The following is a 23848-nucleotide window of genomic DNA, read 5'->3' as shown; positions in this document are numbered from 1 at the left end:
GTTTCCAGCCATCAACAATCGAGTGAAAGTGCTGACGGGCCCAGCGAGGCGTAAAGCTTTGTGTCGTGCAGTCATCAAGAGCACACGAGTGGGCCTTTTGCTCCGAAGGCCCATACCGTTTCGTTGAATGGTTCGCTCGCTGATACCTGATGGCCCAGCAATGAAATCTGCAGCAATTTGCGGAAAGGCTGCATTTCTGTCACGATGAACGACTCTTTTCAGTCGTCGTTGCTCCCATTCCTGCAGTATCTTTTTCCAGCTGCAGCGATGTCGGAGATTTGATGCTTTAAAAGGATTCCAGATATTCATACTACACTCGTGAAATCGTGGTACGTGAAAATTCTCACTTCATCGCTTCCTCTGTGATGCTGTGTCCCATCGATGGAGTGCCGACTATAACACCACGTTCAAACTCACTTAAATCTTGATAACCTGCCATTGTAGCAGCAGTAATCGATCTAACAACAGCACCAAACACTTGTCTTATATAGGTGTTGCCGACCGCAGCGCCGAATTCTGCCTGTTCAAGTAGCTCTGTATTTGAATACGCATGTGTGTACTAGTTTCCCTGGCGCTTCAATGTACATAAAATTAAGTTACGTTGTAGATTTTGTCGTTAATAAATATTCCTAAACTCTGTGTGTTAAGTAGAGCTTGTGTCTCTTTTGATAAGTTGCGAGTGAGCATTGCCCGGTGTGCCGCAGGCGAGCAGCCGGTGCGCGGACTGCATGTCGTGGCTGTGCGCCTTCTGCGCGGAGGCGCACGGCCGCCAGCGGGCCACGTCGGCCCACGCGCTGCTCCCGCTGGGCGAGGCGCGCCGCCCACGCCCCGCCGCCTCTGCCGCTGCCAGCGCCGGCGCGCGCCGCCCCGCGCCGGCCACGTGCGCGCTGCACCCTGGCCAGGAGCTGCGGCTGTTCTGCGCGACGTGCGCGCGGCCCGTGTGCCGCGACTGCGCGCAGGCGCCCGGCGCCGCCCACCGCGGCCACTCGCTCGAGGCGGCCGCGCGCGCCGCCCAGCTCTGCGCCAGGGGGCTGCGAGACGCGCTCGAGCGCGCCAGGCCAGTCGCCGAGCAGGCCGCGCTCGCCCTCGACCGCCTCGGCCACCTCGAGAAGAGGATACAGGTCAGCGGGCGCACCCCTCGCCTTCCTCGCGCCGCGTACCACTAGCGCTGCGCACATTTGCAAATTACCGAAGCTTTTTTTCATTTCATAATCGACACCTTAACACGGTGGCCGATAATAACCGACCCCAAAACTTTGATATTTTTAACATCGACGTTAAACGATGTTATCATACACTGGTGCATCACACGTGAGGGCAAAAATGCCTTTCCCATGATTTGTCACTGCCGAGGAACATAGTTCGATGAAACTTGGACAGTGCATTGAAAGAGCTGCTGCACAATGGTGCTGGAGGTAATGGAAACAAGTACGCAATAAGACGATCAGAAACGACACTTTTTTTCAAAGACAATAATTATACTGAAGTAGCTGTGAATTATGATCGTCCCCTGGACATTACAATAGGGTGTGTGAGCACCACTGACGGCAGTGCATGCTCTTGTAACGTATTCCCATGCTGGTCAAAAGGCTGGCAAGGAGTTCTTTCAGTAGGGCCTTCAATTCCTCTGCCAGCTTGGTTGACAACTGCCGGATGGTGAAAATGGTGTAATATGTCTCACCGAAGCATCCTACACGCCCACGATGGGATTTAACATAGGAAAAGGGGCAGGCCAGTCCATTCACCGAATGTCCTTTTAGCCGAGCGGTCTGAGGCGCTGCAGTCATGGACTGTGCCGCTGATGCCGGCGGAGGTTCGAGTCCTCCCTCGGGCATGGGTGTGTGTATTTGTCCTTAGGATAATTTAGGTTATGTAGTGTTTAAGCGTAGGGACTGATGACCTTAGCAGTTAATTCCCATAAGATTTCACACACATTTGAACTTTTTTTTTTTTTTAATGTCCACCGCGCGGGATTAGCCAAGCGGTCTAAGGCGCTGCAGTCACGGACTGTGCGGCTGGTCCCGGCGGAGGTTTGAGTTCTCCCTCGGGCATGGGTGTGCGTGTTTGTCCTTAGGATAATTTAGGTTAAGTAGTGTGTAAGCTTATGGACTGATGACATTAGCAGTTAAGTCCCATAAGATTTCACACACATTTGAACATTTTTTTTTTTTTTAATGTCCGCCGCGCGGGATTAGCCGAGCGGTCTAGGGCGCTGCAGTCATGGACTGTGCGGCTGGTCTCGGCGGAGGTTCGAGTTCTCCCTCGGGCATGGGTGTGTGTGTTTGTCCTTAGGATAATTTAGGTTAAGTAGTTTGTAAGCTTAGCCCTTTCAGACCCGAATTTTTTCTGGAGGAAGGAAATTTTTTTTTAAATACTGTAATGGACTTGGATGATTTTTTAGTGATTTTAGAAGCAACCTTTATAAAAAGATATGTTACCATTTTCGAAAATAAATTTGTACACATTTGTCTACACTGGGTCTCAATCAACACTGAAATCATAGGAGACAAAAATAATTTATTTAAACATTACACGTAAATTTGAAATCATTTACACACAAAATACATGCAAAATTCACCATAGTTTTAATTAAAAATGAATTGAGTCAGGAATTATGTTCATTATGTGGTTCTAATTGACATGAAATGAACGGAAGCAGTTTTTTTTTCCTTTGACAAACAAAGATGTACATTACATTTTTCACATTTTATTCATGAACGTCCCTTGCATCCCGGAAATTTGCACCTGGTAGGCAGTGCACCATTTTCATTAAGAGGCAAGTGTTGTGTTCCATCAAACTGAATCTCTTCAGGAGGCCTGGTTTCTCCTCGTCGTCTTTGAACAGGTGTATCTGGAGGTGTGGCAGATGGTCGGCCTCGTTTTCTATTCGAGATATCCTGTTACGGATGGCAGTATATAAAGGGCCGAACTTTATAGAACTTATCTTTATTCTCTGCTGGTATAGCCATGTTGTTAACATGATGTAAATTTGTTCTGAGTTGGAAGAATCTATTTCTGGGCATACTGTCGAAGAATAATTGCATTTTCAATGTTGTGTCCCAATACATTAGGACTCTAGGAAATTTTAGAGTTCCCATAATTATATGAAGCCCAAATAAGATTTGGATTTCTGCTGGTGTAGTTTGTTTGTCAGCCATAGTACTGAACAGATCATTGGTAATGTACTTGCTGAAATAAGTTGAAGGAGAAAGTATTTCCTGTTCTTCAATACATTGTTCCCATTCGTAATATGAATCCAGTATAGAGAGAGGACGATGATGCCACTTGATGTCTTTTTTTTCTGACAAAATGTATTTTACATCACTGAGCTCATTGTTGGTAAGTGGATCATTGTCTTGAATATCACTATCGTTGTTATCATTGTCACTGCACACACCACTTTCATTATTTGCAGTTGACTCATCATTGGTTTCTCCCCTGTTTATTTTGTCAGCCCCCACTCTGACTTCCTTCTCTCTTGAAGTACAGTAGGATTCTACATCAGGAAATGATTCTTCATCTGATGATAAATCAATATCAGACACCTCTCCATTCAGCAGCATCTCTAAAATGGCATCTGCATCTCGATAATAATATCAGTAGTGGTATTTCCCTAAAATAATAATTTACAGTAGACCTAACGACATTGTCACCACCTGGAGCTTCAATGCTATGTCTATTTTCCTAATTGTTGCTCATAACAATACCTAGTAATACAACATACTTCATATGTTCATGCAAAACAACAATACTGGTACTCAACTATACTGTGGGTTGTAGCTTACCAAAGACTACCAGGTACTTTCAAGGTCACAAACTGCTCTGCACTGCTACATTAATCTGTTGATATGTTTATAGCGCTGCACAACAGATAGCAGCACTTGTGCATGGTGAAAAGAATGAACATTCACAAATGTGTACATGAGCTCCAAATTGAGAAAAATATTTCTATTGCAGTTAAGACGTCTTGAAAATTAATGTACACAATTGTAACCACATGGTCTGAAAGGGTTGGGGACTGATGACCTTAGCAGTTAAGTCCCATAAGATTTCACACACATTTGAACATTTTGAATGTCCTCTCGTTCCAAGAGCTCCTCCACCTGTGCTGTTCAATGCCATCACAATAAAAATGAAATCAGGGACGAATACGCCCCAGAAAGACGCACTTGCGGAGGGAATAAAGGGTCAGAATAACGTTGACTGGTAAGTGTGCCGTGTTCAAAGATTCGGACGTCAGTGTGCCGAGTCAACATCATATCTCCCTACCTCATAACACGTGGACCACGGAAACTATTCTGTGCTACATGTTTGTGGACGTACCTTCACAGGGCGAGAGGTTGGAACGCGGAATACACCAGGAACATTGTCGTACATGATCGTTTTGGTGGTCTAGGTGTTATGGTGTGGCGAGGTAATATGCTCCATGGATGTACTTATCTCCAAATCTTTGAACATTCACCAGTCTGTGTTATCGTGACACTGTACACCTCCCTCATGTGCGTCTTTTCACTAGTGCGTTCGGCCTGGATTTCGTCTTTCTGGATGACAATACATGACTGCATCGAACAGCACAGCCGCAGGATATGTTGAAATGAGAGAGTATTGGGAGAATGGACTGGAATTCCCATTCACCCGACTTAAATTCCATCGATGGCGTGTGCGATGCGTTGAAGACACGTATTGCAGTACACCTTCACATGCGGCAAAGACTCATCCCTCAGTTGTCAACAGCGCTAGTGGATATATGGAATGCCCTACCGAAAGAACTCCTTATCATGTTTATAGCCAGCATGGGAGCACGTCGCAGAGCGGGCAGTGCCGTCCGAGGTGATTACACACAGTATTTACTATCATATACCGGCTTTTGTAATTTCCAGAGGACGACAGTGAACTGCGGTTGGTTCAGTGTAAATATTGTCTTTCAATAAAAGTGTTATCTCCCCTCGTCACACTGCATATTTCCTTCCGTTACCTTCTGTACTATAGTGTAGCAATACTTTCTATGTATGCTCCAAGTTTTATAGAGCTACACTATGTGATCAAAAGTATCCGGACACCTCCAAAAACATATTAGGTGCATTCTGTTGCCACCTACTGCCAGGCACTCCATATAAGCGACCTCAATAGTCATTACACATCGAGAGAGAGCAGAATGGGGCAATCCGCAGAATTCACGGTCTTAGAACGTGGTCAGGTGATTGGGTATCACTTGTGTCATACATCTGTACGCGAGATTTCCACACTCTTAAACATCCCTAGATCCACTGTTTTCGATGTGAGAGTGAAGTGGAAACGTGATGGGACATGTACAGCACAAAAGCGTGAAGACCGACCTCGTCTGTTGACTGACAGAGACCGCCAACAGTTGAAGAGGGTCGTAAGGTCTAATAGGTAGCTATCTATCCAGAACATCACACAGCAATTACAAAATGCTTCAGAATCCACTGCAAGTACTATGATAGTTAGGTGGGAGGTGCGAAAACTTGGATTTCATGGTCGAACAGCTGCTCATAAGCCACACATCACGCCAGTAAATGCCAAACGACGCCTCGCTTGGTGTAAGGAGAGTAAACATTGGACGCTTGAACAACCGAAAAACGTTGTGTGGAGTGACGAATCAAGGTACACAATGTGGCAATCCGATGGCAGGGTGTAGGTGTGGCGAATGCCCGGTGAACGTTATCTGCCAGCGTGTGTAGTGCCAACAGTAAAATTCGGAGACACTGGTGTTATGGTGTGGTGTGGTCGTGTTTTTCATGGAGGGGGCTTGCACCCCTTGTTGTTTTGCGTGGCACTATCACAGCAAAGGCCTACATTGATGTCTGAAGCATCTTCTTGCTTTCCACTGTTGAAGAGCAATTCGGGGATGGCGATTGCATTTGTCAACAAGATCGAGTATCTGTTCATAATGCACGACCTGTGACGGAGTGGTTACACGACAATAACATCCCTGTAATGCACTAGCCTGCACAGAGTCCTGACATGAATCCTATAGAACACCTTTGGAATGTTTCGTAACGCCGACTTCGTGCTGGGCCTCACCGACCGACATCGATACCTCGCCACAGTGCAACACTCCGTGAAGAATGGGCTGCCATTCCCCAAGAAACCTTCTAGCACTTGATTGAACGTATGCCTGCGAGAGTGGAAGCTGTCATCAAGGCTACGGGTGGGCCAACACCATATTGAATTTCAACATTACCGATGGAGGGCGCCACGAACTTGTAAGTCATTTTCAACCAGGTGTCCGGATACTTTTGATCACATAGTGTATGTTACAGGGTACGAGGGAGGTTCGAAAAGTTTCTGGCCTAACAAATAAAGAGTGACAGAAATTTCATAATACCAATTTATTTTTCAGTACAACATCCGTGTACATTAATACAGTGGCGCATGCTCAGATTAATTTCTGCAAACCATTCAAATAAAAGGTCCTCGATTACGAGTCCAACCACGTGTTCATAGCATCAATCAATGCATCATTATCAAATCGTCATCCTTTGAGGTCTTTTTTAGGTTTGGGAAAAGAAAAAAGTTTGATGGAGCCAAATATGGAGAATATGGCGGATGACGTAACAATTCGTACCCGCAGCCATGTACAGTTTCCAGTGTCGTGAGGGCTTTGTCCGCCGGTGCGTTGTCCTGATGCAAAAGAACTCTGCGAGCCAATTTTCGGCGCCTTCTTTTTCTTTATCTCTTCTCTGAAACGGCGCAGGAGGGTGCAGTAGTACGGTGCATTGCTAGTTACGCCCTTTTGCAAGTAATTCACCATAATTACCCCTTTTGCATCCCAGAAGACCTATGCCACCACCTTACCGGCTGATTTTTGCATCTGGAATTATTTTGGGGTAGGGGATGAAGGGTGTTTCTATTGTTGTGGCTGTTGCTTTGTCTCGGGATCAATGTGGTGAACCCTCGTTTCGTCCTTTGTCACATAACTTGCAAAAAAGCCATCTTCATCCGCTTCAAATTGACGGAAAATTTCTTCAAAACACGCTCCCGCCTCTGATTTGCATTCAAGTTTTCGGGACCCACCGAGATGAAACTTTCCATATTCCCAAAATATCCACAACAACGTCATGACCACGCCAATGGCAGATTCCAAATGTGGTTTGAATGTGCTGCAACGTTGTTCGATAATCCTGCGATATCGTATCGTGAATTGCAGTCACTATTTCATCAGTGGCAGTGGTGACAGGCCTTCCCCTCCTTGGTGCATCTTCCACACTCGTTTTTCCACGTTTGAAGTCGAACACCCAGTTTTTCACTGTTTCATAAGACGGAGCACTGTCCTTAAGTGTTTTCCACATGTTCTTCGCAATTTCCTTGGGCATGAAGATATTCAAACACAGCACGGTTCTCGATTCTCTCGATATTCGCTATTTTGCTTACATTGCGGTATACAACGCATCCTAGAGGCAAAACTAACAAAGCTGGAGCCGCGGAATTTGACTTTCATACCCACAAATGGTCGCCATAAAAGTAGGTGGTGTTTTTTTCTGCGAGACATTACGGTAACTATCTTGCGCTAGAAACTTTTCGACCGCCGCTCGTAGCGACACAATATGTGAAAATTACTTTCGTCCTTAAGATGGTGTAAAACGCAGCATTCAAATACAGCTAATACTGAAAACTTCCTTTGCGTCTGTTCTTCGGAGCATCCGTAGTGTCGCGCGAAATCACACTCGCGGTCGGAACTAGAGATGGGGGATCCGCTCTTGAACTAATTCATAGAGTTCAATCTTTCAAAGGAGTGAACAATCAGTGATTCAGAAAAAAAGAACGGTAGCTCCAAACGTTTCCCAGGCAGAGAGAGAGAGACGGAGCATATCAGCAGCGCCTCTGCTGGTCAGAGCACAGTGCACGCCACACAACACAGCCAGCGCCGGCCTCTGCCCTGCTTCTACCTTGGCTGCCTGCATTGTGCAGTGCCCCATTGGATTTTGTGTTTCACATATGCCGGGCCGTCTCTGTGCGTCGTCTGCCGTGTGCACTGTGCAGTGTCTGGCGCAGCTTAACTTCGCATCGCACTCTGTCGGCGATCGTTTCAGTCGCACGTCCTGCCCTCTGGGCAGTTGATGCCAGCAACAGGACAGAGAGCCACCTAGCGGATAACATAGGAACTACTTGCAAAAACCTGCTCGCAAGGGAGCGGACGATTAATTTTTGTCTCGGAGCGGGTGAGCTCCCCCCACCCTCGGAACTCGCCCGCTCAACGCTCACCCCACCGTCTCGACTCTAGCCAGAGCGTCGAGCAAAGCGACTCTGGTGTCACTCTGGTCTCTGCGGTCTCAGCTCACGCAGTAATACAGCTCGCGGCTCGACCTGCTCGACTCAGCGCCTCTGCATCGGAGTTTGTCCCCACTGGATATTGTTCTTCATAGTAATACCGCTATGTATATTACATTATTATGTTATGTATACATCAATTGTTTTTATTTTATTTTTATTTGTTTAAACTGATTAGATTAGGTTCCTGATGACTACTCTTACTATAGGATTTTTATTATGGACACTCGAATTTACGCTTTAATTACGAGCGAACCGATAAACGTATCGCAAAATGTGATACACCAATATTTTCCTTGTTTTATTCTGCGTAAGGCTATATGCAGCACTTTCGTTTTACAGTCAAATTTATATTTTTTTTTTCTTATTCTGGTACAGATTTTGCGATTTTAGGCGTCTTCGAAAGGAAAAATATATGGCTTGCGATGTATTTGTATGAGGTTAATGAAATTTTAATACATTATAGCCAAATATATTGTTAATGTAAATCTCAAGTTACAACATTTTCCGATCACCCAAAAAACCACGCTAGTGCAAAATAAATCAATAATCAAAAACTTTGTCATATCGTGGAAATTTCAATAAACAATACAAAATTCTTACTCATTATCTATGTTACTTCAAAATAGGATCAAATAAGATCAAAATACAGGTATAGTACTGGAATAAACCAAGTTTAAAGGGCAATGTGCCTTTCATTTATTTTCTTTTGTAAATGAGTGGTGAGTCATGAAAAACAGCTAATTCATTTCAGGGAGTGAACAGTTCTGATCCAATCTCTGAAAAGAACAGTTTTGCCCATCTCTAGTCGGAACCAGAATCCTCGCACTGTGTGTATTTAATCGGAAACGTTTACTGGCGGACCCGGATTAATTCTCTGCTTTGCTATATCTCCAAGATCAGTATAAATAAAGATCGACAACTTCGCTTTGGCTCGAGAGATAAGGTTACATTTCACAACTCGAAAGCCAATAACTAAAAGCCCTGTAAGCTATCCAGTTACTTTCATGTCAGATTGCCACATCTGATCACTGGATTCGAACATGATCACCGCTAATAGTTCAGTGCACAGACTTTAACCGGTTATTAGCAAACTACACCACAATCGCGCAACAAAACGGGGATACAGTTAAAAGTCAATAGGGAAAGACACACATAAAACATCACTCTCAAATTTACCCACACTCACGCGAACACCTGCGCATGGAAAGTTACAGCAAGTCGCAACACTAATTGTGAGCAGATCTAAGCTATGAGTTTAATGTGCACAACTTAATTGGATAACGCTTATTTTTGTTAGTGCTAGTTATCGGTTCTAAAGTGGGGATTTGCACATAGAACATTTAATTTGAAGGTGCGGTGTCTAACAGAAAGAGTATTTCATTTTAACTCGTTAATTTTTTCACTGAAAACATCAGTCATGTGCATAAATCGTGAGGAAATGTGGAGTAGTGTACAACACAAATTCTAATTAGCGGCTTTAATTGATTACAAATGTTACTCGATTGGACGAGAAGATATGCCCTGACGGCTTTAAAGTCGATCACAAAATCAGTTGTAAAACTAGTTAATCCCACAAGAAAAATAGTGACTGTAGGCCAGGCGACTAACTATAAAGCTCACATATTCAATACGCCAAGGCTGAATCTGAGACCGGCACTCGTACAGAATTGCACACGTGCGGATGAAGACTGCACTGTGACACCATTGCTGTTGCTTATGCTCACCACAACTGTACACGACCGCCTCGGTGAAAACTTGAGTGTAATTATTGTCTTTGAATAAAAGTGTTATCTCCCTTCGTCTCGCTGCGTTGTGAGAATGGCTCTCGATTGAAGAGAAGGCGCCTGCTCGTCTTCTAAAATGCGCTCATCTGTCTCCCACGTACGTGGCTAGCATGCTCAAGATGCGCACAGCTCTGCGTCCCCCTAAGAAGACCAGATGCGTCCTCCTCCGCATTTCCACAAGAAGTTCTTCAATTTTTGGTGGATTCTAACGCCGTGCTGTCTTTACCCACTGAACCGTACCTGCCCGCCAATAGCGGAAAATGCAGAACACAGCGGCCCAATAACGAAGTTCTTTCTACAGACAAAACCCCGCCAAAAGCAACACGTCGTGATCTGACGACAATCACACAACAAAACGCCCACCTGCTACTAAAAAAAGACCACTTCAGCGGCGTCTTCATGACAGTACTAATTAAAATACTAATGACACGTTTTCGTCACCAGCAACTACCTTCACATCAGAGGTCCTCTGAAATTCTAACACCAGCTCACGAGGCTGGACCATTATTTTCTGCAGACCGTGTTTTCTTCCTAAAGGCATCAGTGTTGCGATGTTTCAAAGAATTCGTTATCGATATTGAAACACTGATGTTTAAAGTCCCATACTAGATATTTTGAAAATATCAATCATCATCGAACGTCCCTACATAGGACGCGACGGCTCGGTCAATACCCTCTAGCGGCCAATCCACATATAACACATTGTTCCTGGCCGTGCTTGGGGAATGAAACCCCAAACAAATTCCATTAGCGGGAGCATAAAATGACCAATGGAATGCCCTCACTTCTGCTCCTCTACGCCAGTAATATGCCTCATATACCTAGCTGGTAGAAACAGCAGTACTTTCTGAAATAGGTACTTTATTTCCTTTCTCATTGTATAATGTTTGAGCACTGCCTCCCAAAAGCATTCATCAAAAAATTACCTGAGATGAATAAAGCTTGGCATCGCTCTCAAAATCAATAGACTAGGAAAAATTTTATTTAAAATACGTCAGGTCACCAAGGAAGAATGAGCTGGCAAGTGTGTTCTTTTTTAATCATTACTAAGCGAAACAACTGTTGTAAACTTAAACGTATTATTTTTTACTTGAAAATAGCTTTAGTGAGTTAATTAAAAGAGGGGTATAAGAATGAAGCATAAAAAAATGTTTTCCGTCTACACTTTAACGTAAACAGTTCCTTATGCCTGCCTAGCTCAGTTGATCAGCGCTATCAAGATTTTTTGATTGTATTAGCGGATCAGCACAAAATGTGAAAAAATATTCATCATCATCTTCCTTTGAAGGATTAGGCTGTTACCTATTCCGTATTTGCAAGCAAAGTCATTCTCATCTTTTTCTAGACCTTCCAGTATCTCCTTCCCCATTTGGCTTGTAGTTTAAGATATTCTGAGGAATTTTGTGACCTGGCATTCTCATAAGGTGTTGTTTCCAATCTTCAGGATATTCTTGAATTTTTTCATTCATGCTGAAAATATTTAATTCTGTTCTAATATCTTCGTTTCCAGTCTTATCTCTTCTTCTGAAACTCTTCGTTTGAATTTTGTTTTCTTGTCTTTTTGTGGTAACCCAACTTTCGCTTCCTTAGAATAACACCAGAACGACCATTACCTTATAGAATTTCATATAGTTTCTTTTTGTACATTATGGTCCAATGTTCTGCTAATGGTACCTCTGACAGCTTGGAATTTATGTATTTTATTTTCAATATCAGGGTCCAAATCAAAACTTATAGCACAGTCTAATAAAAGATTTGAGACACTTGTTCTAGAACTGAATTATCCAAAACAATTTTTGATCTGACTGGATATTTTCCTCGGAATGCAATTATTTTTGTTTTGTTACCAGAAATTTTAAAGTTGTACTTCTTGTAAATTTCGTTCAGCTGATATACTGATCTTTGGAGGTCATCTTCATTCTTTTGAATAATAACGATGTCATCAGCAAACAAAGGTACATTCAGGAATTCCTCATTCGTAATCTTAATTCCTTTGTTTACTTTACATTTCCATTTGCGAAGAATGAAGTCAATGTAGATATTGAAGAGGGTAGGCATAGTTCACATCCTAGTATAACGCCTTGGTTGATAATTACTTCTTCTAATTGATTCGTACCTGTGTTTATTACAATGCGTCTAGTTTTGTAAAGATTTTTCACTACCTCTATTAGGCAATAAAGATACCCACATTCAGAGATAATCTTCCACAGCCTATAAAGGCCTTCCCGAGGTCGATAAGGACCATATGGGTTTCTGTACTAAATTCTCTGCGTTTTTCTATGATGTTTTTAATTACAAACACGTTGTCTATGCGTAAATGACCTGACCTAAATCCATTTTGTTCTTCAGAAATAATAGCTTCTGTGATGTTCTTCATGCAGTTATTTGTAGTCTCTGAATATAGTTTATAGCAAGCGTTTAGAAGGCTTATGCCACGATAGTTCTTACAGTCAAGTCTTTTATCTAGTGGTAACCCTCCATATTTAATTAGCTCTGCATTTATTCCGTCTATTCAGTAGCTTTTCTGTTCTTGATGCCTTTCGAAGCCTATCGTAGTTCGGCCATAGTAATTGGATCTGCTGTTTCATTGTTCATACTTCCTCCAGTATCATCTTTGGCCTTCAGTGTACACCACAGATCTATATAATTATTTGTCCATTGTTCATTGGGTACAATGTTCAGTGAGGCAGTGTCTTTTTCTTCCTTGTTGAGGGCGCTCATGACCTTGTATACACATTGCTGTCCATCGTGTACGTCGTGTTCTAAACTGCTTGTACGTAAGTAAAGTGACTTTGTACTCTGGCGGACTGTTGGCAGAATATCTCGCAATTTTGTTTCTTACTCAGTGATTGCGATTGATTGCCCGAGATAGCCAGTGGAGAAAACGCAGCTAGCTGCTGCACTGACAGACCTTGTCTCCTATGAATGCGATGCTCTGTTGCCATGGTGGGTTACGGTTTTGCAATAAGGATTTCCATCCAAAGTTTTTTTGTCTCCTCTATACCGAAAATCACTGGATATTTTAGAGGGTTCCAGGAGAAAAATAAATTGTGGGTGGAAACTTGTGTCCGAAACCGTCTTCCACTGAAGCAAGAAAGCATCACATTCACAGGAGACAAGGCCCGTCCACGTAACAGCTAGCTCCATTTTTTCCACTATCGATCGTGGTAATCCTTCGTGATCACTGAAAAACAAACAACATGGCGAGACGTTCCGCCTATGTTCCGTCAGCGTACAATGTCACGTTTGCTGTCGAAGGGGTGGCGTAGTAGCAGACGCTGGCACCTGTAACTCCGACGCTCTGTAGTGCCATTGGATGACGTTTCCAGGCACACGTTCCTATCCTCAATTTGTTCCTGATAACACCTGCCACCGCCTCTCGAAGCCTGTCGCTATCGTTTTGTAACGTCCTGTTTATACATTTCACTGTTGTTGTAAGTTAGACAAGGTGACGGAATCTCCCTTCTCCCCGTTATTTAATTCTCTACTATCTTAGAAGGAAAAAAAGGAACTCTTCGTCCAGGCTTTGACGGCTCAAGGGATGTCGAACAGCTGCCGTGTCATCTTCTGCCACCCGGCGTCATGCGGATGGCGTATAGAGGAGCACGTACTCAGCACACCGCTCTCCCGGCCGTTTTACCGACTTTCAAGACCAGTAAGCCGCTACTTCTCAGTCAAGTAGCTCCTCAGTTGGCATCACGAGGCTGGGTGCACCCTGCACCAGTCTTCCCACCAAGGAAAACTGTTTGCAGGTGCTCTGAATGGCAGCCACGTACGCTGACCACTCAGTTATGGAGGCAGACTGCCTGAGAAAGTATTAATCCTAAAATAGCGAAAACTAAAATTGAAGTCTAAGATTGAAGAGCCACTGAAATTAGGAAGAACAAGTATTAAGACAGACTTCTTAGCTTTTGCAAAAAGGTTGATGACTCTACGTCAGGAAATTTAAACACCACAACAACGTATAAAAATTCTTAAAGAAAAATCAGAAAGAGTAGGTCTCAAAATATCCTTTGAAGAAATAAAGTACCTATCTAGCAACAACCTGGCACTCAAAACTCTCTCAAAATCGTGCGAGTTTCTCAGATCAAATATTTTTGGCGCAACCATTCTGGGGACTGGCCTGGAAAAGATTTGTGATGAACTGCATTGCCACAAAATGGAAACACCCTTTAGACTTACAAAAGATATTTGTAACAAAAAATGCGCCTCAAAATGCGGAAAACTGAGACACGGCAACAGAGTCATCAAACCAGAGTATCTTTATGGGGCAGAGACACATCTTTTAAACAGAAAGAGTGATACTGAAGACTTGCAAGAGAGAGGACGACAACTAACCTGAAAAAAATTATATCCAAGTAATGCTGAAGACGGAAAGTACAGACTATGACCAAATAACGAAATTGAAAAGTATCCCAATATTTATTCAATTTTAAAACTCAGTGTAAAATTCTGTGGACATGTTAAAAGAATGTAACCACCCAGATTAATTAGACAGATTGGGGGATTGTATGAAAGTGGTAGTAAAGGTAAAATTGACACAAAAAATGGATTGAATTTGTAAAAGAAGACCTGAAAGAAGCACAGATAACACAGCTTGACATATCAAATACAAAAAATTGGTAGAAGATTCACAACAGGATAGCTGGATTGGGGGAAAATCCCAAGAAGACCATAACTGCTTAGTCTGACAGGTGGCAAAGAGCCAATGCTAAGAGAAAGAAAGTAATACAGGCTCAAAGGAAAATTCTGGAGATGCTCCTTGTACATCGTGAGGTCCAATAAGACCCAAACATCTGTTTTTAATAACATTATCCTTATATCATGAAATAAGCGGACAACCATTATACTGTACCAGATCCTAAAGTATTCACCAGCAGCACGTCATGATACAGTTCAGTCTTTGAACTCGTCATAGTTAAAATTCTCAAAATGTTTAAAAGCGTATCCACAACACGTTAAAACTGACATGGAAGCAACAACGAAAAACACCCATCCCACATTACAGGTGATGCTTGAATATGTAGTATAACTTGTGGCATGTCATTGTTCGACTATACTGTGCCATTGATAATAAAGAAAACCAAATACATGAATTGCATATCTCTTAACGCAGACACATTGTGAAAATTACTGAATCTGAATCATATTATCCCAGTCTCATTTTGTTTATTGTTCTTTCTCCCCGCCACCATTACGGTTGAAGAGTGGGCTATCAGCTCTACAAACATCTCGCTTCTATCAAGCATTGTTTATAAATGTATGAGCAAGGTACTGTACAAATTTAATGAGGAATAGGTTACACATGTATTTACATTTGTAAATAAGTTCTGATTGATGTTAAAAGGATATAAACGTTGCTGTTCTTTTGCTTCTTTCTAAGATTAAAGGAAAGAAGATTTTTAAGAAAAAACTGTATGCACACAATCGTCCATAAAACGTGGGCGCAGAAAATTGGAAGGATTTAAAATAAATAAATAAAAACAGAAGAAATGCACGTTCACTAACCATTGAGAGAACCTGCTCTGGGAATGGGCATTAGGGGAGGGAAAGTCAGGTGTTCATTAGGATCTTAGGGTGTGTACATAAACAAGAGGAGTCAGATGGGCTATAACGAAGATGAGAGCAAGTGGAGGAGGAGTGTGGAAAGTGGTAGGCAGATAATAGTAGGTGAGTTGGTGTGCCATGGAGCGGGAAAGGAAAGGACCAAAGCAGAAGGAAGCTGGAGGTGATAAGCCTTGATGTTGGGTAGGATAGGGACAAAGGGTTACAGCTGAAATGACAGATAAATATCGAGGCGGGTTTCATTGTTTGGGAGGGGGAGTCCGCTGAAGTTGCAATAGGATATTGTAAAGAGTGTGTGTAGGTTTAGAAATGGAAAGATAGAGTGCATGGTAATCAAGGATTTGGAGAGTGTCACAGAACATGGGTGGAGCAGATATCAAGGCAGCAGTGGTGTAGGAGAGGTTAGGGTGGTTCAACTTTTGCAAGTTTGGAATTCTGCAGGGGTTGCAGTTTCCGTGTTTGGCTGCTTAGCAGCTTTAGTGTAATGTGGGCTGTCTGCTGCATGGTTTCCAAATTATTAGCCATTCGAGTATTAGTCCAAATTATTTGATTTTTTTTGTTAACTGAATAGTATGGTTGTAAATAGTTAGGCAAAAGTCATGTGTATGGAAGTCCTGTGTGGGTCATCCTATTACTATTGACTGTGTTTTGTTGGGACTCATCTTCAGGAGACAATCTTTACATCAGGAGGAAAACTGTTCAAGATAGGGCTGGAAGAATCGTTGAGACTTCTTGGGTATCTGGTAGAGGGCAAGGAAAACAGTGTCATCAGCATAATGAAAGTGGTGGAACAGGAGTCAGAAGTTTAGGCAGTTATTCCAAAGGATTAACGTACTTAAGTATGCAAATATACTAACCCGTTTATACATTATCTGATCAGAAGCATGCAGACGCCTATTAGTGGATATTAATATGATTTGTGTCCACCCTTCTCCTTTATGACAGATTGAACTCTGCTGAGGGCACTTTCAATGTCTGAATGTCTGTGGAGAAATATTAGCCCATTCATCCTCAAGAGCCGAAACCAGAAAGGGTACTGATGCTTGAGACTAGAATCTGTAACAAAGTCGACATTCTGACTGATCCTGAAGATGTTCCGTTGGGTTCAGGTCAGGACTCTGGGCAGGCCAGTCCATTTCAGGGATGTTATTGTCCGCAAACCATTGCCACACAGATGCTGATTTATGACAAGGTCGATTGTCATGCTGATGCAATCAGTCATCGTCTTTGAACTTTTCCTTTGCTGTGCACAGTACGTAATGCTGCAAAATGTGTTCATACCGTACACATTAAGTGTTTTCTTAAGGTCAATAAGGGGATCACACCCTAACTACAGAAAACATCCCCTATACTGTAACACTACTTCCTTTGTACTTCATTGATAGCACTAGCCACGATGGCGGGAACCATTCTCCAGGTATTCACCAAACTCAAGCCCTTCCATTGGATTGCCACACATCACTCCAAATCATTAGTTTCTAGTCATCCAGTGCCTAGTGGCGTCACTCTTTGTACCAGTCTTGATTTAGCTGTGTATGTTCCTTCGCATTTCCATTCCACAGTCATGTCACCAACAGTCGAGTTGGACAGCTATAGAAGGGCGAAATGGATTTGTTACTCAGGTGACATCCAATGACTGTTCGGCATTCAAAGTTACTCAGCTCTCCTGACCGACCAGTTTTGCTGTTACTGCTTCTCCACCGACAACACAATATTCTCTGCCTCGTTTTATACCGCAGAGTCCGTCCCTCATGAAGTCTAGTGATCAATTTCGCATTACATAGGAGTGTCCTGACACATTTGATCAGGTAGTACAGGGTCACACAATGAAGTGACACAGTCATGGGATAGAGGTATGCACATATACAGACGGTGGTAGTATCGCACACAAAATGGCAGTGCATTGCCGGAGCTGTCATTTGTACTCGAGTGACTCATGTGACTGGGTTTCCGACGTGATTATGGCCGCATGGTGGGAATTAACAGACTTCGAACGTGGAATGGTAGTTAGAGCTAGACGCATGGGACATTCCATTTCCGAAATCGTTAGGGAGTTCAATATCCGAGATCCACGGTGTCAAGACTGTGCCGAGAATACTACATTTCGGGCATTAACTCTCACCACAAACAATGCAGTGGCCGACGGCCTTCACTTAAAGACCGAGAGCAGCGGCGTTTGCATAGAGTTGTCAGTGCTAATAGACAAGCAACACTGCTCGAAATAACTGCACAAATCTATGTGAGTCGTACGACGAATGGATCCATCAGGACAGTGAGGCAAAACTTCAGCGTAAACGGGCTACGGCAGCAGAATGCTGACCGGAGTGCCTTTGCTAACAGCACGACATCCCCTGCAGCGCCTCTCCTAGGCTCGCGACCATATCGGTTGGACCCTATACTACTGGAAAGTTGTGGCCTGATTTCAGCTGGTAAGAGCTGATGGTAGTGTTCGACAGTGGCGCTTACTCAACGAAGCCATGGACCCAAGTTGTCATTAAGGCATTGTGTAAGCCGGTGGTGGTTCCATAATGGTGTGGTCAGTGTTTACATGGAATAGTCTGTATCCTCTGGTTCAACTGAACCAATCATTGACTGGAAGTGGTTACGTTCGGCTACTTGGAGACCATCTGCGGCCGTTCATGGACTTCATGTTCCCAAACAACGATGGAATTTTTATGGATGACAATGCGCCATGTCACAGGACCGCAATTGTTCGCGATGGATTTGAAAACATTCTGGACAATTCGAGCGAACGATTTCTCCACCCAGAACGTCCGATGTGAACTCTGTCGAACGTTTATGGGACATAATCGAGAGGTAATTTCGTGCACAAGATCATGCACTGGCAACACTTTCGCATTTATGGACGGCTGCAGAGGTAGCATGGCTCAATATTTCTGCAGGGGACTTCCAACGACTTCCTGAGTCCATGCCACATCGTGTTGCTGCACTGCGCCAGGCAACAGGAGGTCCGAGATGATATTAGGAGGTATCCCATTACTTGTCACTCCAGTGTATTACCGTTTCATATTACAATGAAAAAATAACAACTGTGTCTGAGCAGGTTGACACATTGACAATTATTACAATCAGTATAATGGAAGAAAATGTGTTAGGAAGCAAGGCGTGTGGAATAATCATTCTTTACTACACTACTGGCCATTAAAATTTCTACACCAAGAAAAAATGCAGATGATAAACGGGTATTCATTGGACAAATATATTATACTAGAACTGACATGTGATTACATTTTCACGCAATTTGGGTGCATGGATCCTGAGAAATCAGTACCCCGAACAACCACCTCTGGCCGTAATAACGGCCGTGATACGCCTGGGCATTGAGTCAAACAGAGCTTGGATGGCGTGTACAGGTACAGCTGCCCATGCAGCTTCAACACGATACCACAGTTCATCAAGAATAGTGACTGGCGTATTGTGACGAGCCAGTTGCTCGGCCACCATTGACCAGAAGTTTTCAATTGGTGAGAGATATGGAGAATGTGCTGGCCAGGGCAGCAGTCGAACATTTTCTGTATCCAGAAAGGCCCGTACAGGACCTGCAACATGCGGTCGTGTATTATCCTGCTGAAATGTAGGGTTTCGCGGGGATGGAAAGAAGGGTAGAGCCACGGGTCGTAACACATCTTAAATGTAACGTCCACTGTTCAAATTTCCGTCAATGCGAACAAGCGGTGACCAGAGGTGTAGCCAATGGCACCCCATACCATCACGCCGGGTGATACGCCAGTATGGCGATGACGAATACACGCTTCCAATGTGCGTTCACCGCGATGTCGCCAAACACGGATGCGACCATCATAATGCTGTAAACAGAACCTGGATTCATCCGAAAAAATGACGTTTTGCCATTCGTGCACCCAGGTTCGTCGTTGTGTACACCATCACAGGCGCTCCTGACTGTGATGCAGCGTCAAGGGTAACCGCAGCCATGGTCTCCGAGCTGATAATCCATGCTGCTGCAAATGGTTCAAATGGCTCTGAGCACTATGGGACTTAACATCTATGGTCATCAGTCCCCTAGAACTTAGAACTACTTAAACCTAACTAACCTAAGAACATCACACAACACCCAGTCATCACGAGGCAGAGAAAGCTGCTGCAAATGTCGTCGAACTGTTCGTGCAGATGGTTGTTGTCTTGCAAACGTCCCCGTCTTTTGACTCAGGGATCGAGACGTGGCTGCACGGTCCGTTACAGCCATGTGGATAAGATGCCTGTCATCTCGACTGCTAGTGATACGATGCCGTTGGGATCCAGCACGGCGTTCCGTATTACCCTCCTGAACCCACCGATTCCATATTCTACTAACAGTCATTGGATCTCGACCAACGCGAGCAGCAATGTCGCGATACGATAAACCGCAATCGCGATAGGCTACAATCCGACCTTTATAAAAGTCGGAAACGTGATGGTATTCATTTCTCCTCCTTACACGAGGCATCACAACAACGTTTCACCAGGCAACGCCGGTCAACTGCTGTTTGTGTATGAGAAATCGGTTGGAAACTTTCCTCATGTCAGCACGTTGTAGGTGTCGCCACCGGCGCCAACCTTGTGTGAATGCTCTGAAAAGCTAATCATTTGCATATCACAGTATCTTCTTCCTGTCTGTTAAATTTCGCGTCTGTAGCACGTCATCTTCGTGGTGTAGCAATTTTAATGGCCAGTAGTGTAGAACTGGAAAGACCTTGGCGCCATTTCCTGGAAACTGAAAATCATTCATTACTGAAAGCAATTACCAAATGTGGAAAAGTATTGAGATGAGTCGGTTTCCTCTGTCTTGCATGACACAGCAATGCAGCATCTACATTTTAATGACATTCGCTCGAACGTCACCCCTAGTGTTTTCTTGTAATCGTTTGTTCGTACTCGCTTCACTCCTCGCTGTTCCACTCTCTGTGGGGAATGTCTCCTTTCTCATGACTCGGCTGGTGGGCGCAGACGCGGTGCAGCCAGGTGTCGGACGAGGTGGAGCGCTTCATCGAGTCGTACTCTGCGGCGCTGGAGGAGCACCGGCGCTCGCTGCAGCGGCAGGTGCAGGAGGCGCGCGCCGCCAAGCTGCAGCTGGTCGAGGCGCACGCCCGCCACCTGCACAGCCGCGCCGACCAGGCCGCCACCGCCGTCGCCTTCACCGAGGACCTCCTCGCAGAGGCCTCCGACGTCGAGGTGCGTCTTCCACCCCCTCACGAGCTCCACCTACAAACTGACACGTCTTACACGGGGATCGTCAGACCGGTTAATCACGAATTTTGAAGAGACTTATGTATGTTGTAGAGGGAGAGGGACCTGTTCTGATTAGGCTATCAGTGCGACGGCCCATAGTTTCCGGAAAAATCGATGTCGATTTCTTCATGCGTGTCTCCTACACTTTTAATATCAGTATTGTTTCGAACACTCGAGCGTAGCGCAGCAGCTAAGGTTCAAGGCCGCCATGCTGGTGGTTCTGGTTCAAATCCTGAACGTGTTCTTTAGTTTTTTCTCAATTTCATCGTGTAGAATGTCTTTAAGAGGTAACACTAGTGAAGAATCATCAAAAAATATTTTTTATTGCCTTAAAAGATGCTTTGAACCTTGTGAAATATGAGGCAAAAAGTCTAATCCCCGAAAAAAAAATTATTCTACGGGACTACGAGCTCCTCCTCTAGCGCCTCAGATGACTCGAAACGGCCTACCTGCGCCAACTCGATACCCCCTGTAGCGTCTGTATATAGTTAGAAGCATTTCAAAACAATAACACGTTTGCTTGGCGTCAGGAAGCGTCAGTACGTCTACGAAAAAGACAATTCTTTCGCTTCAAATGTTAATTTTTGTATGCAGTATTGACTTTTGATAGTTTATTTGTATTCTTATAGTACACAGTTTGCCTTTCAATTAAAAATGAGTGATGAAAAGTGTACTCGGGTAGAAAAAGTACGAAAACGTCGTATCCAATACGGCTTCGAAGCAGTATGTGTCATCAAAGCTTCCAAGGAATAGATATGAGTCTGAGAGCAGTTTGGAGGGCGTCAGTGCCTCTGCTAAGAAACTGAAAGGCAGTGGCCTGGATTTTGATGTGAATTACGGATTGAACCATTTCTTTGTTATTTCTGAAAACGAAAAATGTGCGTTGCAAGAACGAAGTTCTCGGACCTTAAGCGTCACAGTAACCAGCCCAGAAGCTGTTATACCAAGCAATGAGTTTATACGGTAAGCACGTGAAATCAATTGTTGAGTCGTCCTACCAATACAGCTGCTTGAAATAGGGCTAAACGGAATTGCAAAGTTTTTTGCGTTCATGGAACTGCCACGATCGACATTTCAATCGTCCTACGGTGAACTAGTGAATACGATATCGAGTTCGACGGCAACAGTACGACTGGCCACTCCTGAGGCAGCAGATTAATGGCACGAGTTTTCTAAAAGTAGATTTTCTTTCATTTGTTCATGTCCATAACACATTTCAAAACTCCAAACGCGTTTCTCAAGGATTACGATTTTTCAAAACAGCACACAGCATAACTCCAAAAAAAGTCAATCTTTTTATTTGAAAATTTAACCACAACTTTGAAATAACATTTTCGATTAGTTAACATAAACAATATTTGCAAACAAATGATTGTCCTTTTTTGGTGAAAATTGAACGACGTTACTCAAACACTTGCCAATTACCTAAAAATCGATATATCTAAAACCCTCTATGTGGTTCACACTCATGTGTTCACTACACTCATGTAGAGTATATAGTTTTTTTTTCTTTACCAGATTCAAACTGGCACCAGTTATAGTGCGTGCTGCAAATCGCCTCAAAATCAACATGCCTCGGGAGAATTACCGCAATGTCACCATTTTGTAATATTTTCCGACAGTAATTTTTGTATTATACTTGCTCAGTAACCAACCAAAGTATAATTTCTTCAGCACCTGTCCTTCCACTCAAAAAAAGAGCTTTTTAGACCATTACAGTAGTGTTACCCCTTAAATAGCACGTATATGTCGAGCAAAATTATTCAAAAATTGTCATTTTTGCCGTAGTATATCATCAACAAATCAAACATTACAGCACACTTTCTTCAAACGTATATTCCGTTTGTGATTCGTAGTTAAAATTCCCAATATTTGGAGAGCTCCACAGAATACGCAGCGATGGACGAAGATTAGCAGCTGCGGAAGATTTATACACTCCTGGAAATGGCACTAGTACAGTGTATATCCACCTTTCGCAGCAATGCAGCCTGCTATTCTCCCATGGAGACGATCGTAGAGATGCTGGATGTAGTCCTGTGGAACGGCTTGCCATGCCATTTCCACCTGGCGCCTCAGTTGGACCAGCGTTCGTGCTGGACGTGCAGGCCGCGTGAGACGACGCTTCATCCAGTCCCAAACATGCTCAATGGGGGACAGATCCGGAGATCTTGCTGGCCAGGGTAGTTGACTTACACCTTCTAGAGCACGTTGGGTGGCACGGGATACATGCGGACGTGCATTGTCCTGTTGGAACAGCAAGTTCCCTTGCCGGTCTAGCAATGGTAGAACGATGGGTTCGATGACGGTTTGGATGTACCGTGCACTATTCAGTGTCCCCTCGACGATCACCAGTGGTGTACGGCCAGTGTAGGAGATCGCTCCCCACACCATGATGCCGGGTGTTGGCCCTGTGTGCCTCGGTCGTATGCAGTCCTGATTGTGGCGCTCACCTGCACGGCGCCAAACACGCATACGACCATCATTGGCACCAAGGCAGAAGCGACTCTCATCGCTGAAGACGACACGTCTCCATTCGTCCCTCCATTCACGCCTGTCGCGACACCACTGGAGGCGGGCTGCACGATGTTGGGGCGTGAGCGGAAGACGGCCTAACGGTGTGCGGGACCGTAGCCCAGCTTCATGGAGACGGTTGCGAATGGTCCTCGCCGATACCCCAGGAGCAACAGTGTCCCTAATTTGCTGGGAAGTGGCGGTGCGGTCCCCTACGGCACTGCGTAGGATCCTACGGTCTTGGCGTGCATCCGTGCGTCGCTGCGGTCCGGTCCCAGGTCGACGGGCACGTGCACCTTCCGCCGACCACTGGCGACAACATCGATGTACTGTGGAGACCTCACGCCCCACGTGTTGAGCAATTCGGCGGTACGTCCACCCGGCCTCCCGCATGCCCACTATACGCCCTCGCTCAAAGTCCGTCAACTGCACATACGGTTCACGTC

General features: G+C 44.2%; 1 protein-coding gene across 1 annotated transcript in view; it reads left to right on the top strand.

Annotated features, from left to right (window-relative positions):
- LOC126260520 (tripartite motif-containing protein 45) overlaps positions 1 to 23848 on the top strand; it is a 146844-nt gene that overhangs the window by 84926 nt on the left and 38070 nt on the right. The window contains exons 4-5 of the mRNA XM_049957851.1: positions 705 to 1121; positions 20610 to 20834. Coding sequence (XP_049813808.1) covers positions 705 to 1121; positions 20610 to 20834 — 642 coding nt within the window. The remainder of the gene's footprint in view (positions 1 to 704; positions 1122 to 20609; positions 20835 to 23848) is intronic.

The sequence above is a fragment of the Schistocerca nitens genome, chromosome 5 (genome assembly GCF_023898315.1).
Source record: "Schistocerca nitens isolate TAMUIC-IGC-003100 chromosome 5, iqSchNite1.1, whole genome shotgun sequence".
Lineage (NCBI taxonomy): Eukaryota > Metazoa > Arthropoda > Insecta > Orthoptera > Acrididae > Schistocerca > Schistocerca nitens.
The sequence above is the reverse complement of the archived record's forward strand: the minus strand, read 5'-3'. Positions and strand labels throughout refer to the sequence as shown.